At 43.3% G+C, this 13928-nt stretch overlaps 1 protein-coding gene across 2 annotated transcripts in view; it reads right to left on the bottom strand.

The window, feature by feature from the left end:
• The window catches only part of rpl7l1 (ribosomal protein L7-like 1), a 34149-nt gene that overhangs the window by 11575 nt on the left and 8646 nt on the right, over positions 1–13928 (bottom strand). For both annotated transcript variants that reach the window (XM_060830710.1, XM_060830711.1), the window contains exons 3-4: positions 9022–9185; positions 7130–7267 (exon numbers count right to left, since the gene is read on the bottom strand). In XM_060830710.1, coding sequence (XP_060686693.1) covers positions 7130–7267; positions 9022–9185 — 302 coding nt within the window. The remainder of the gene's footprint in view (positions 1–7129; positions 7268–9021; positions 9186–13928) is intronic.

Below are 13928 nucleotides of genomic sequence, written 5' to 3'. Positions count from 1 at the left end.
CTGGTACTATTCCCGTTGACAATGACGACATAAAAATCCAGGCCAATGGCTCTGCTATCTCCTCCCTAGCTTCCCATAAGATCCTAGGGTAAATGCCATCAGGCCCAGGAGACTTATCTATTTTCATCCTCTCCAATATTCCCAGAACCTCTTCCCTGCATATTTCCAGGCCATCCATTCTAATCATTTGTGACTCCATATTCACATCAGCAACAGTGTCCTGTTCCTGAGTGAATACTGATGAAAAGTATTGATTTAGTGTCTCTCCAATCTCCTCCGCCTCCACACACAACTTCCCACTACTATCCTTGACTGGACCAATACCTACCCTAGACATACCTATAGAAAGCCTTTGGGTTTTCCCTAATCCTACCAGCTAAAGACTTTTCATGTCCCCTTCTCGCTTCTCTTAGCTCTCTCTTTAGCTCCTTCCTGGCTACCTTATAACTCTCTATCGTGCCAACTGAACCTTCACGCCTCATCTTTACATATGCCGCCTTCTTCCCTTTCACAAGGGATTCCAATTCCTTACTAAACCACGGCTGCCTCACAAGGCCCTTTACACCATGCCTGACTGGTACATACCTATCGAGGACACGCAGTAGCTGCTCCTTGAACAATCCCCACATCTCATTAGTGTTCTTCTCTTGAAGCCTGTTTTTCCAATCCACACATCCTAAGTCATGCCTCACTGCATCATAATTTCCCTGCCCCCAGCTATAGCTCTTGCCCTGCGGCGCACGATTATCCCTCTCCATCACTAAAGTAAAAGTCACCGAGTTGTGGTCACTGTCCCCGAAGTGCTCACCTACCTCCAAGTCGAACACCTGGCCTGGTTCATTACCTAGAACCAAATCCAGTATAGCCTCACCTCTTGTTGGCCTGTCTACATATTGTGTCAGGAAACCCTCCTGCACACATTGGACAAACACCGACCCATCTAATGAACTCGAGCTATAGCTCTCCCAGTCAATATCTGGGAAGTTAAAGTCCCCCATAACAACCACCCTGCTACCTTCACTCTTTTCCTGAATCATCCTCGCAATATTATCCTCTACTTCTCTAGGACTATTAGGAGGCCTGTAGAAAACACCTAACAGGGTGACCTCACCTTTCCTATTTCTAACCTCAGCCCAAACTACCTCAGATGGCAAGTCCTCTTCCATCGTCCATTCCACTGCTGTAATACTATCTTTGACAAGTAATGCCACACCTCCCCCTTTTTTACCCCCATGTCTGATCCTACTAAAACATTTAAACCCTGGAACCTGCAACAGCCATTCTTGTCCCTGTTCTAACCATGTCTCTGTAATGGCCACAACATCGAAGTCCCAGGTACCAACCCACGCTGCAAGTTCACCTACCTTATTTCTTATACTTCTGGCATTGAAGTATACACACTTCAATCCACCCTTCTGTTTACAGGCACCCTCCTTCGAGATCGCTGCATTATTCATAACCTCCCTACACTCAAGGTCCTGTACCCTAACGCTACAGTCCAGGTTCCCATGCCCCGGCGGAGTTAGTTTAAACCCTCCCAAAGAGCACTAGCAAACCTCCCCCAAGGATACTGGTGCCCCTCAGGTTCAGGTGCAGACCATCCTGGTTATAGAGGTCCCACCTTCCCCAGAAAGAACCCCAGTTGTCCAGAAACCGGAATCCCTCCCTCCTGCACCATCCCTGTAGCCACGCATTTAATTGCTCTCTCTCCCTATTCCTCGACTCTCTATCACGTGGCACGGGTAACAAACCAGAGACTACAACTCTGTTTGTTCTAACTCTGAGCTTCCAACCTAGCTCCCTGAAAGCCTGTCTGACATCCTCACCACTCTTCCTACCTATATCGTTGGTGCCAACGTGGACCACGATCTGGGGCTGCTCCCCCTCCCCCTTAAGGACCCGGAAAACACGATCAGCGACATCACGTACCCTTGCACCTGGGAGGCAACATACCAAACGTGAGTCACTGTCGCCCCCACAAAACCGTCTGTCTGTACCCCTCACTATCGAGTCCCCAAGAACTATCGCTCTACCTTTCTCCACCCTTCCCTTCTGAGCAACGGGGCCAGGTTCCGTGCCAGAGGCCTGAACCTCGTTGCTTGCCCCTGGTAAGTCATCCCCCCCACAAGTATCCAAAACGGTATACTTGTTCTTGAGGGGAATGACCGCAGAGGGTCCCTGCACTGGCTTCCTCCTCCCACTCTCCCTCACTGTCACCCATCTATCTTGAACTTTCGGAGTAACTACTTCCCTAAAGCTCTGATCTATGACCCTCTCTGCCTCCCGAATGATCTGCAGTTCATCCAAATCCAGCTCCAGTTCCCTAACACGGGCTTGGAGGAGCTGGAGATGGGTGCACTTCTTGCAAGTGTACTCAGCAGGGACGCTAATGGCTTCCCTCACCTCATACATGTTGCAAGAGGAACATTGCACTGCCTGCACTGCCATCCCTCTAAAAAGCTAGCTTTCTTTAAAAAAAAACTAAATGTAAAGAAACCAAACAAGCAAAACGCAGCACTTACCTGCTTGTCGCAACGGGTCTTATTATTTAGGTTAGAGGAGGAGGGCGGGTGGGAGGCTCTTCTGCCGAAGTGCCTCGGGTTACTCGCCTGCGCGTTTAAATAGAGAAAAAACCCTACCCAGGTAACCTAGCAACACAAGCCTCTGGGTCTACCCGGCGTGTTTTTAAAAAAAACTTTTTAAATTTTTAGTTTAAAAAAGTTAAAAAAAAAGTTAAGTACTGGAACTTATAACTTAAATTTTTAGTTTTTTTAAAACAAAATAAGAAAAACCAAGAACTGGAACTCACCCTGGACTTCGAACCCTTTCTTATTTGTCAGTTCCACCCAAATAACTTGCCTGTACGTATTCCCAGGAATATCCTCCCAAAGTACAGCTGTAATGCTTTCCCTTATCAAAAATGCCACTTCCCCTCCTCTCTTGCACCCTGTTCTATTGTTCATTTGTATCCTGGAACATTCAGCTGCCAGTCCTGCCCATCCTTGAATCATGTTTCAGTAATTTCTGTGATATCCCAGTCCCATGTACCTAACCATGCCCTGAGTTCATCTGTTAGGCCTCTTGCATTGAATAAGTGCAATTTAATTTATCAATCTTACCTCATTCTCTGCATCGTTCACTGCCTGCCCTGACTGTTTGACTTGCTCCTTTTCCCAACTGTACCAGTCTTTTTCCTCACTATCTCCTTGGATCCCACCCCTCCCAACTGTACTAGGTTAAATCCTCCCAAGCAGTTCTAGCAAACCTCCCTGCCAGTATATCCAGGTACAATTTATCCTTCTTATACAAGTCACTTTTATCCCAGGAGAGATTCCAAAGGTCCAAAAATGTGAATTCTGCCTTGCACCAGCTTCTTAGCCACATATTCAGCTGCTCCGTCCTCCCATTCCTACCCTCACTTCGACTGGGACAACACATCCATCCTAGGACAAGCCAAACAGAGACACACACGAGAATTCCTAGTAGCACGGCATTCCAACCGGAACTCTATCAACAAACACATCAGCTTGGGCCCCATCGACCATCCCCTGAGAAAAAGAACAGGAAGTGACATCACCACAGGAAATGTCATCATCAACCCAAAGAAACCCAAACATATAAATAGAAAACAGGAATTTATCAGCAGTACTTTGCCTGAGGCCCACTGAAGATGTTACCTAGTAGGGTGATGAAACATCTAGAAATGAACCTTCCAGCTCAGCGGGCAAACCTAGATGACTTGGGAATAGCTGCAGGAGACTCATTCACTACCTGCCTCCTTCTCCTACCTATCCTAGAGATAACCCTTTTACCTGACTGTATCTGCAGGTTTTCTCTCTTCCACCAACTGCCATCCATCACACCTCTGAGCTCATACAAGTTCCTCATTGCCTCTAACTACAGCTCCAACTGATCCACGCAATCTGATAGGATTTACAACAAACATACTCTTTGCAAACATAATCATCAGTCACCTAGAAACTCTCCCTAATCTACTACATCTGACAGAAAGAGCACATCACTCTATCAAAGGCCATCTTTCCACCTTGGCAATCTATAGATCCAGAAAATAGCACAATCTTATTGTTCTAAAAAACCCTGCTCTAGACTAACTTAGTACCTATGTTTTATATTTTTAAATGTTTGTGCGAAGATTTGTAGCTCGGGTGCTCGTTTGCAACAAAAACTTCCAGCTCGGTGAACTGGAAGTTCTGTTCGCCGAGCTGGAAGTTTTTGTTGCAAACGTTTCGTCCCTGGCTAGGCGACATCATCAGTGCTTTGGAGCCTCCTGCGAAGCGCTTCTTTGATGTTTCTTCCGGTATTTATAGTGGTCTGTCCTTGCTGCTTCCGGGTGTCAGTTTCAGCTGTCCGCTGTAGTGGTTGGTATATTGGGTCCAGGTCGATGTGTTTGTTGATGGAGTTTGTGGATGAATGCCATGCCTCTAGGAATTCCCTGGCTGTTCTCTGTCTGGCTTGCCCTATGATAGTAGTGTTTTCCCAGTCGAATTCATGTTGCTTGTTGTCTGCGTGTGTGGCTACTAGGGATAGCTGGTCGTGTCGTTTTGGGGCTAGTTGATGTTCATGTATGCGGATTGTTAGCTGTCTTCCTGTTTGTCCTATATAGTGTTTTGTGCAGTCCTTGCATGGTATTTTGTAAACTACATTAGTTTTGCTCATGTTGGGTATCAGGTCCTTTGTTCTAGTGAGTTGTTGTCTGAAAGTGGCTGTTGGTTTGTGTGCCGGTATGAGTCCTAAGGACTCATACATCAGGAGCGTTTCAGAACTGACAGTCAGACTACTGCGACCCTTAGGACTCATAACGGCACACAAACCACCAGCCACACTCAGACAACAACTCACTAGAACAAAGGACCTGATACCCAACATGAGCAAAACTAATGTAGTTTACAAAATACCATGCAAGGACTGCACAAAACACTATATAGGACAAACAGGAAGACAGCTAACAATCCGCATTCATGAACATCAACTAGCCCCGAAACGACACGACCAGCTATCCCTAGTAGCCACACACGCAGACAACAAGCAACATGAATTCGACTGGGAAAACACTACTATCATAGGGCAAGCCAGACAGAGAACAGCCAGGGAATTCCTAGAGGCATGGCATTCATCCACAAACTCCATCAACAAACACATCGACCTGGACCCAATATACCAACCACTACAGCGGACAGCTGAAACTGACACCCGGAAGCGGCAAGGACAGACCACTATAAATACCGGAAGAAACATCAAAGAAGCGCTTCGCAGGAGGCTCCAAAGCACTGATGATGTCGCCCAGCCAGGGGACGAAACGTTTGCAACAAAAACTTCCAGCTCGGCAAACAGAACCACAACATACTTTAAAATTTTAATCAAGAGACAGATCTCAATAAAACAGAACCAAAAAAAAGCCCACTCTACAGACTATTGTAGATTTCATCCACAAACTTACCATCGCCCTGCCACATTGTCATGTCTCTCAATCATGAATATCACAAACAATAACAGGCCCAGCATTGATCCACATGGAATGTTACTGGACACCAGCCTCCAGTCACACAACGACCTTTCACCGCCACATTGTTTCTTGCCATTAAGCTAATTTTGGATCCACCCTGCCAAGTTACTTTGGATCCCACGTGCTTTTGCCTTCTTTATCAGTTTTCCATTTGAGACTTTGTCAAAGGCTTTGCTGAAATCCATATAAACTGTATCAACTGCCCTACCCTCATCTACACACACACAGTCACCTTCTTGAAAGATTCAGTCAAATACGTTAGGCATGACCTCCATTCTGACAAAACCACGAGTCTACCCTCAACCAAACTCGCCTTCTAAAATGGGGATTAATTATTTTCTCCAATAGCTTCCCTGCCACTGGTAAGAAATTCACAGTGCCATAATTCCCTGGTCTACCTCTACCACCTTTTTTGTAAAGTAGGATCACATCAGCTGTCCTCGATTCCTCTGGTACCTGCTCTGGTAATTAGGGACCTTGTTATTTCCTCCCTTGTCTCTCACAACAACCTGGGAAACAATTCATCTGGACCTAGGGGTATGTCTACTTTTAAACCCACCAAAACTCCAATCCCTCCTCACTTCTTATGCCAATCAACTCAGGAATTTCACAGCTCACCTCTTTCAATTCAGTACTTGCATCCTGTGGAAGAAGTCCACAGCACCTTGTAGGTGCACAGTTTTGACCTGATGAAGTCTAATGTAGCTTTAATTCCAGCAAACCATAGCTGCTCATTCAAAGAGAGATCTAGTGGTGAGTTTAACCTGAGAGTCACCATGTTCAGGCCAGGGGCAAGGTTGAAAAGGCCAGACCTGTATGGCAGCCTCAGCCAGGAGATTCAAAATCTATCCCATTTAGGATGGTTGAGGAGCACTGATTCATTAACTGAGGAGCGAGTGCATAGTAATCAGCCAGAAGTTACCTTGTTCACATTTAACTGATGCTATGAAACTTCACTGGGCCTAGAGTCAATGTGGAAGACTCTCAGGGCAGCTCCTTTCTCTGGGGGGATAGTGATCTCTAATAATTATACTCACAAAATCATGCCTTTGAGACAATATCAAGCTGATGCTGAACTAGTCTGTGGAACATTTCTTCCAAGTTTGGCACAAGTGCCCAGATAGTCATGAAGAGGACTTTGCAGAGTCAACAAGGCCTGATGTGCCCTTGCATCAAAGTTGATGCCAGGCGGAACAAATGGTTTCATTCCTTCATAGGACTTTGTAGCAATTCCATACAACTGGATGGCTTGGTAGGCCATGGAGAGGACAGCTAACAGTCAACTATTTTCCGACTCAAATTTGCCTTCCAATCTGTCAGACAATCTTACACTGAGCCAAACATACCATTCATTGACTAAGAGATCCTTTGTCATGGAGTCTATGACATGTAACACAAAGGGTCAGATTGACAGTGAACACAGGAATTAGGAGTGGGAGCAGGCAATTCAGTCCATTCAGCCGGCTCCACCATTTAACATCATCATGGGTGATCTTGCTAAGGTCTCAACTCCACTCTCCTGCATGTTCTTCACAGCCCTTTATCCTGCTTTTCATCAGAAACAATTGTATTTCTTTTTTGAATCTGTTGATTGACAATCCTTACCCCCAGGCAACATAAGGCTCCACCATCTTCAGCATTCTCAATGATTTCTCGTTCAGTTTGACAAAGGAGCCATTGTAGAGTTGGCGGAGTCGCAATATTTGAATAATTTTCGTTACCTTTGGACTGACCCCTTTAATCCTGGTGAATATAAACAAAGTTAGCTCACTAAATTGAAGATCAATCGTTTTCATTAACAGCTTTGCATCCAATATTCAAGCTTAGAATCACTGAATTGTTACTCTGGACGTGGTGCAGAAAAGATTCACAAAAAGGGTCCCAGGGACAAAGGACTTCATTATGTAAATAGGCTGGAGGGATTCAGATGGTTTTCCTCGAAGAACACTGAAAGGAGATTTGATAAAAGCACTCAAAACCATGAGATGTCTGGCTAGCATATATGGGGAAAACATTGTTCCTTATTGACGGAACATGCAAGAACTAGTGAGGAAAGATTTTTTGAAAAAAAATTAATAAAGAAACATGGCATCCTGTAGGAAAGTGTATTCGCGATGAAGTTGTGATTAGGGGCGAGGATGTGATAATTAAATGTCTGCTGGAGGTGGGTTCGATTAGGAGATTAGGAAATTGGATTGAGATTTGGATAAAGTGAGAAGGGGAGAAGACTGGGAGAGATCACAAGTTAAATTGTCCTTTATGTAAAAAGAGGACAGCAGCACAGACATGAACGGTCAAATGGACACATGGCAGCAATCAGAGATAAAAACAGTCAAAGATAAATATCCAAAAATTAACAGTAAGATGCAGAGGTCTGAAAATTTAAGAAGTAGAATTACGCACATGTTATAGAGGAGTAGCAGGTTGGGTTAGTAAGAAGAGATAGTCAGAAAAAGACATGGTGTCACCCAAAGTGATCAGCAGACAGAAGAGTGGAGAAAGGTGAAGAGTCAGAGGCAGATCCAAACAGTATAAGCGAGGGGGTAGAGCAATAGGTGGGCAGAGCAAGATGGTGTGAAGCAAGAGGGCAGAATAAAGGGGGTCAGCAAAAGGAAGGAAGAGGTAAGTATAAGGGGTTGTTAAGAAAGGATTTGTTCCTGGGCTTGACTAAAAAGCCATTAATATAGTTAGGCCTTGTTCCATTGGAGAATATTATTCAATCTGACAGTCAGCGCCTCTTCTGCAGTGAGAGCGCACACTGACACACTGATAACCATCTGTGAGCATTGGGCACCATGGGGCTGGAGTACATCATATCTCCTGGAAAAGACATATTAATTTTCAAAGTTTTCTTTCAAGATTTAAATTTGGTTGCAGTACTTCCTTAAAGGCTAATTTTTAAAAGTTAATGAAGTATTCATTTGTTAATTCCTCAATGCACCAATAGAAAGTTTAAAAGAGACTGCTAAGTCTTGTGGTGCAACAGTAGTAGTGTCCCTACTTCAGTCCCATTTGCCACAGAGGAGTGTCACAATGTGACATTAGTGTCAGGATCATTTAAAAAACAACTGCTCAGACACTGGATTGATTGGTAAGTGAATAAATCTATCAGGAAAATGATTTGAGACTGGTTTTTAGAGAAATCTAGATTAAAGCATTTAACTGACCATCCAGAATAGCTGCTTCTTGAACTACAATCACAGGTTCCCTCCCTCCTGCTCTTACAATTATAACTGTGAAGTCAGTCTTAGTGACAGCTAGCACAGTTATGGCCTTTTTCTTTAAAACAAGACGCACAAGATCATAAGGCGTAGGAGAAAAGTAGGCCAGTCAGCAAGATTGTGGCTGATCTGATAGGTACCTTGAACTATCCGGTTGGTTGGAACATAGTTTTATAATATTTACATTTACGTTGCATATTAGTGATTACCAAGATAGTAATGTCAGAAAGTTAGCAAATAAATGGTAGAAATTTCTTATCCCTGTAAGTTACTCACGGTCTGAGCCTCACTGCAAAACCCAACTTCTGTTCAGGCGGCATTTTGGCCTCACTCGGCTTCTTTGCCATTCGAGCAAAACGCACTTCATCACGGTACTTTTGCCTGGAGTCTCTGAGAAAATTCTCTATTCTCTTAAACTGAATCTGCTTCCCCTTCTGAAGCTGAAATGAAAAGGTATAACTCATTTAAGTTGGTCACAATGTGCAAACAGCAGCCAATTCAGTGATCGACTTAAGAAGAAAATATTAAATATCAAACCTTGAACTTCAATTTAAATTCAATGTGTAACGTACCACATCGCTTTCTTTCGAGTTGGAAAATGAAAATTGAACAAGGTCATATAACTACAAGTACAAGGAAAGTTTTCGAAACTTGAAGATCAGGTGAGATGACGTGTACGCTTTAGCTGTTTTTCAGAGGCAGAGAGTCAGACTGGCACCAAAGCTAATGTCAGACTTCAGATTGATCCAGCTGTAGCACAGTACAAACCTGAGTATAATGTACCCAGAGACATCCAATATACTGCAATCAGGAATCACCTCTCATCATTTTTCTCAAAGTGTAAAAGACAGAACTTGAACACCCTGACAAGAAAGAATTCTAATACCAGACAAGCCCTAGTCCAGTTACTGAATCAAAGATTGACCATCACTCTGTAGACAACACTGTGTCACCATTACTTAAAAATCAACTGACAGAAATGACATAGCTCACCGTTGACGTCTGGTCTCATGATCTACAGAAATTGCTTTTCCTTGTCTTTTTTAAAAACACATAATATTTGTGTTAAACCATCTGTTTTTGTCTTTTTTTCCACAGATGAAAGTTCTGTTTGATGTTTTAAAGGGTTATGGTTTAAGTTGCATAGCAGCAATTAGTGATCTATTTTGTTTGCCATTTATCAAAATGCTTAAAATAAATTGTTTTTCTCCTGTTAATGACAAAACCTGATGTCCTGAATAGCAGTCAGATAGACAAATTGATTATTACAATGGTTTAATGAGTATTTTCATATTTTGAGGCTTCTGGCATATTAAACTTCATTATACAGGTGGTTCTCAATTGTGTCCCTCCAAAGTATTGGGCTTACAGCAGGATTTTCGAATGAAGATGTGAGATTGTACTCAGACTAAGATTAATTGGTAAAGAATAACAGGACAGACACCGGGTTTTCAAACTAAAATAAACTGGTATTAGTATCAAACAAAATCATTGAACAGTTGGAATAGGTACTCCTGACAGCTTCACAAGATCTAACAAATGTCAAGCTGATTGTATTGGCAAATTATTAGATATGGAATTGCTTGCTGGAGCAAGGCAGCAGAGATAATTGTGACCCTGGCTACCCATATCGGCCCGGGTTATACCTATCTATTTGAGGGGTACGTGGAACATTCCTTGTTCCAGATTAATTTGGTTCCACAATTCTTTCTCCGATACATGCTTAGTGCTGCTTCCCTCTTGTTTGAAATTGGAAAAATTTTATCTATTTCGCTTCCAATTTCCACCCTGCCCCCATCTTGGACTCCTCTTTTCCTCTCTTTGACATCTGTTTTCATTTCTGGGAATAGGCTGGCCACCAATACACACTGACGTGAGATCCTAAATGAGTATTTGCACTAGTACTCACTCAGGAGAAGGACATAGAGGATACTGAGATTAGTGTGGAGCATGCTAACTTTACAAACACTTTTTTCCTTTTGACTAAATTCATAACCTCATTATCCAAGGGTTCATTACCTTGTCTTGCCCTTCTTCCTTACTGGAAGATGTCGGTCCTGGACTCTGATGGGCAGGTCTTGAAACAGGTCCCACATGCCAAATGTGGACTTGCCTGAGAACAGCTCCTCCCAATTAACATTCCCTAGCTCCTGTGTAATCTGCCCTCCACTAATTTAGTACCTTGCACAAGGTACTAACTTATTCTTATTTATAGCTATCTTAAAACTTAAGGAGTTGTGATCATTTTTCCAAAATGCTCTCCCACTAAAAGGTCAGTCACCTGGCCAGGCTCATTAGCCAGTACAAAGTCCAGTATGGCCTTTCCTCTACTTGGACTGTCCACATACTGTTTCAAGAAACCCTCTTGGATGCACTTAATTTCTGTCCTGTCTCAGCCTCTTGCTCTAAGAGGGTCCTAGACAATGTTGGGAAAGTTCAAGTCAACCTCTTTGACTTGCCATTTGTTTTCCATAATCTGCCTACAAATTCATTCCTCAATCTCTTGGTGATTGTTCCTCTTATTATGTCATATTCATTCAGCTTTTCCTCTATCCTGGCCTGTTATCCATTTTTTCCTTGTTTACTCATCCTTTTCAGATCTTTCAGTGGGCTCTACTTATCTGCTCGCCTCTCTTCTTCTTCTTCTCCTCCTCCTCCTCCTCCTCCACTCCTGACTTCAACCCCACCCCCGCCCCCACCATAGTTCAATTTACTCTGTCTACTTGCTGACAATTGAATTTTATGACATTTCAAACACTTGTACATTTTAAAGGCTGTGAGATTTCCTGTCTCAACTGCTCTCCCAGGCAGTGCACCCTAGATCCCCAAAGTCAGTGAAAATATTCTTTCCTCAAATCCCTCTAAACCTTTTGCCCTTCATCTTAAAATTAAGCTTCTCATTACTGACCCTTTAAACAAGGGAACAGCTGTGTCTGATCCATGCACCTCAATCTGATATACCATAATTGGCCCCCCTCAGCTTTCTCTGCAATGAAAACAACCCAATTCCACCCAGCTTCCTTTCAGAGCTAAAATCCTCAACCCAGGCAACAGCTTGGTGAATCTCCAGTTTACCCTGTTCAGTGCAATCACATCGTTTCCATAGTGGGCTAACCAAAAATGTACTCACTAGTCCAACTGTGGCCTAACCAAAGTTCTGTACAGCTCCAATATGACCTTCCTGCTCTTACAATCAATGCTAGGACTGATAAAGGCAAGCATCCTGTACGCAATCTTAATCATCATAATTGATCTGTTCTGCTGACAAGGGATATATGGACAAGTACCCCAAGATTCCATTATTCCTCCAAGCTTCCCAGCGTCTTGCTATTCATGGAGTACTTCCTTGTCTTGTTACTTCTTCTAAAGTGCACTACTTCACATTTATCAGGGTTAAATTCCATCTGCCACTGATCTGCCCATCTAACCAACCAGTTTATTTCTTTCTGGTAACCTAAAACTTTCTTCCTTAGTATTGTAGAGTTTTGGATAGTGAAGAGGATTGTCAGAGGATACAGTTGGATATAACTTAGTGGGAGATTAGGCAGAAAAGTGGCAGTTGAAATTTAATCCAGACAAAAAAGTGAGGTGATGCATTTTGGAAGGTCAAGTACAGGTGGAAATTTAGGAAATATAACAATACAGGAAATACCTATATAGCAAATTCAAAAAGAACGGGTACCCAATGAATATAGTCTGCCGATTTCTCAGTAACAAACCCAAACAAGGAGACAAAATGTGCCCAGGAACCCTAGCAACTACATCAAAGATATTTCGGAAATGATTGCCAGACTAAATCAGACTTCTTGGCATCACGGTAGCCTACAAACCGAACAACACACTAAACAACAGCTAATGGACTTAAAAGACCCCATACAAACAACAAGCAAAACTAATGTAATCTACAAAATACCGAGCAAGGACTGTAACAAACAGTACATTGGACAAACAGGCAGGAAACTAACCACCAGGATACATGAACATCAACTAGCCACAAAAAGACATGACCCACCCCCACTAGTATCCTTACATACAGGTAAGGAAGGACACCACTTCGACTGGGACAACACATCCATCCTAGGACAAGCCAAACAGAGACACGCATGAGAGTTCCCAGAAGCATGGCATTCCAACTGAAACTCTTATCAACAAACACATTGATTTGAACCCCATCTCCCACCTTCTGAGAAAAAGAAATGACATTACCAACACAAGAAATGACACACCAGCCCAAGGAAACCTAAATACATAAATAGAAAGCGGGACATAACACCAGCACTTCACCAGAAACTCACTGATGATGTTACCTCGTATGGTAATGAAATGTCTGAAAATGAACCTTCCAGTTCATTGAGCAAACTTACATCCAGAATCTCAACCTGAGCTAAAAATCTTCTCAAACCTTGGGAAGAGGTGGAAATTATACAGTGAATGACAGAAGAATGACTTAGGAGTATTGATATTCAGAGGGATCTGGGTATGCAGGTGCACAGATCACTAAAGGTGGCAGCACAGGTAGATAAGGCAGTAAAAAAGGCCTATGGCACACCTGCCTTCATTAGAAGGGACATTGAGTATAAGAGTAGACTGGTTCTGCTGCAGCTTTTCAGAACTTTAGTTAGGCCACATTTGGAATATTGCACACAGATCTGGTCACCATACTAGCCGAAGGATGTGGATGCTTGGGAGAAGGTACAGAAAAGGTTTATCAGCTTGTTGCCTGTAATAGGGGAATTTTAGCTATGAAGAAAGTTTGGATGGATTGGGTTAGTTTCCACTGGAACACAGGAGGTTGAGGGGTAACCTGATAGAAGTTTATAAGATTGTGAATGGCGTGGTCAAAAAGTGTGGTGCTGGAAAAGCACAGCCGGTCTGAACTGTTGTGCTTTTCCAGCACCATTCTAATCCAGCATCTGAGGAACAGGAGAGTGAATGTTTCCAGCATAAGCTCTTCATCAGGAATGTGGGGGTTGGGACCAATGTGGGAAAAATGTGGGGGGGGGGGGGGGGGGGGCGGGGTAGTTGGCAATGCCGTGGGTAGATGAAGGCGGGGTGAGATGGTGATATTCGCTCCACACCAACCTAGGTGGGAAGGAAGATGGACAGGTAGGACAGTGCTGAGTTGGAGGGTTGGATCTGAGATAAGATTGGGGGTGTGTGTGTGTGTGTGTGTGTGTGTGTGT

This window comes from Hemiscyllium ocellatum, chromosome 10, assembly GCF_020745735.1.
Source record: "Hemiscyllium ocellatum isolate sHemOce1 chromosome 10, sHemOce1.pat.X.cur, whole genome shotgun sequence".
NCBI classification, from domain to species: Eukaryota; Metazoa; Chordata; class Chondrichthyes; order Orectolobiformes; family Hemiscylliidae; genus Hemiscyllium; species Hemiscyllium ocellatum.
The sequence above is the reverse complement of the archived record's forward strand: the minus strand, read 5'-3'. Positions and strand labels throughout refer to the sequence as shown.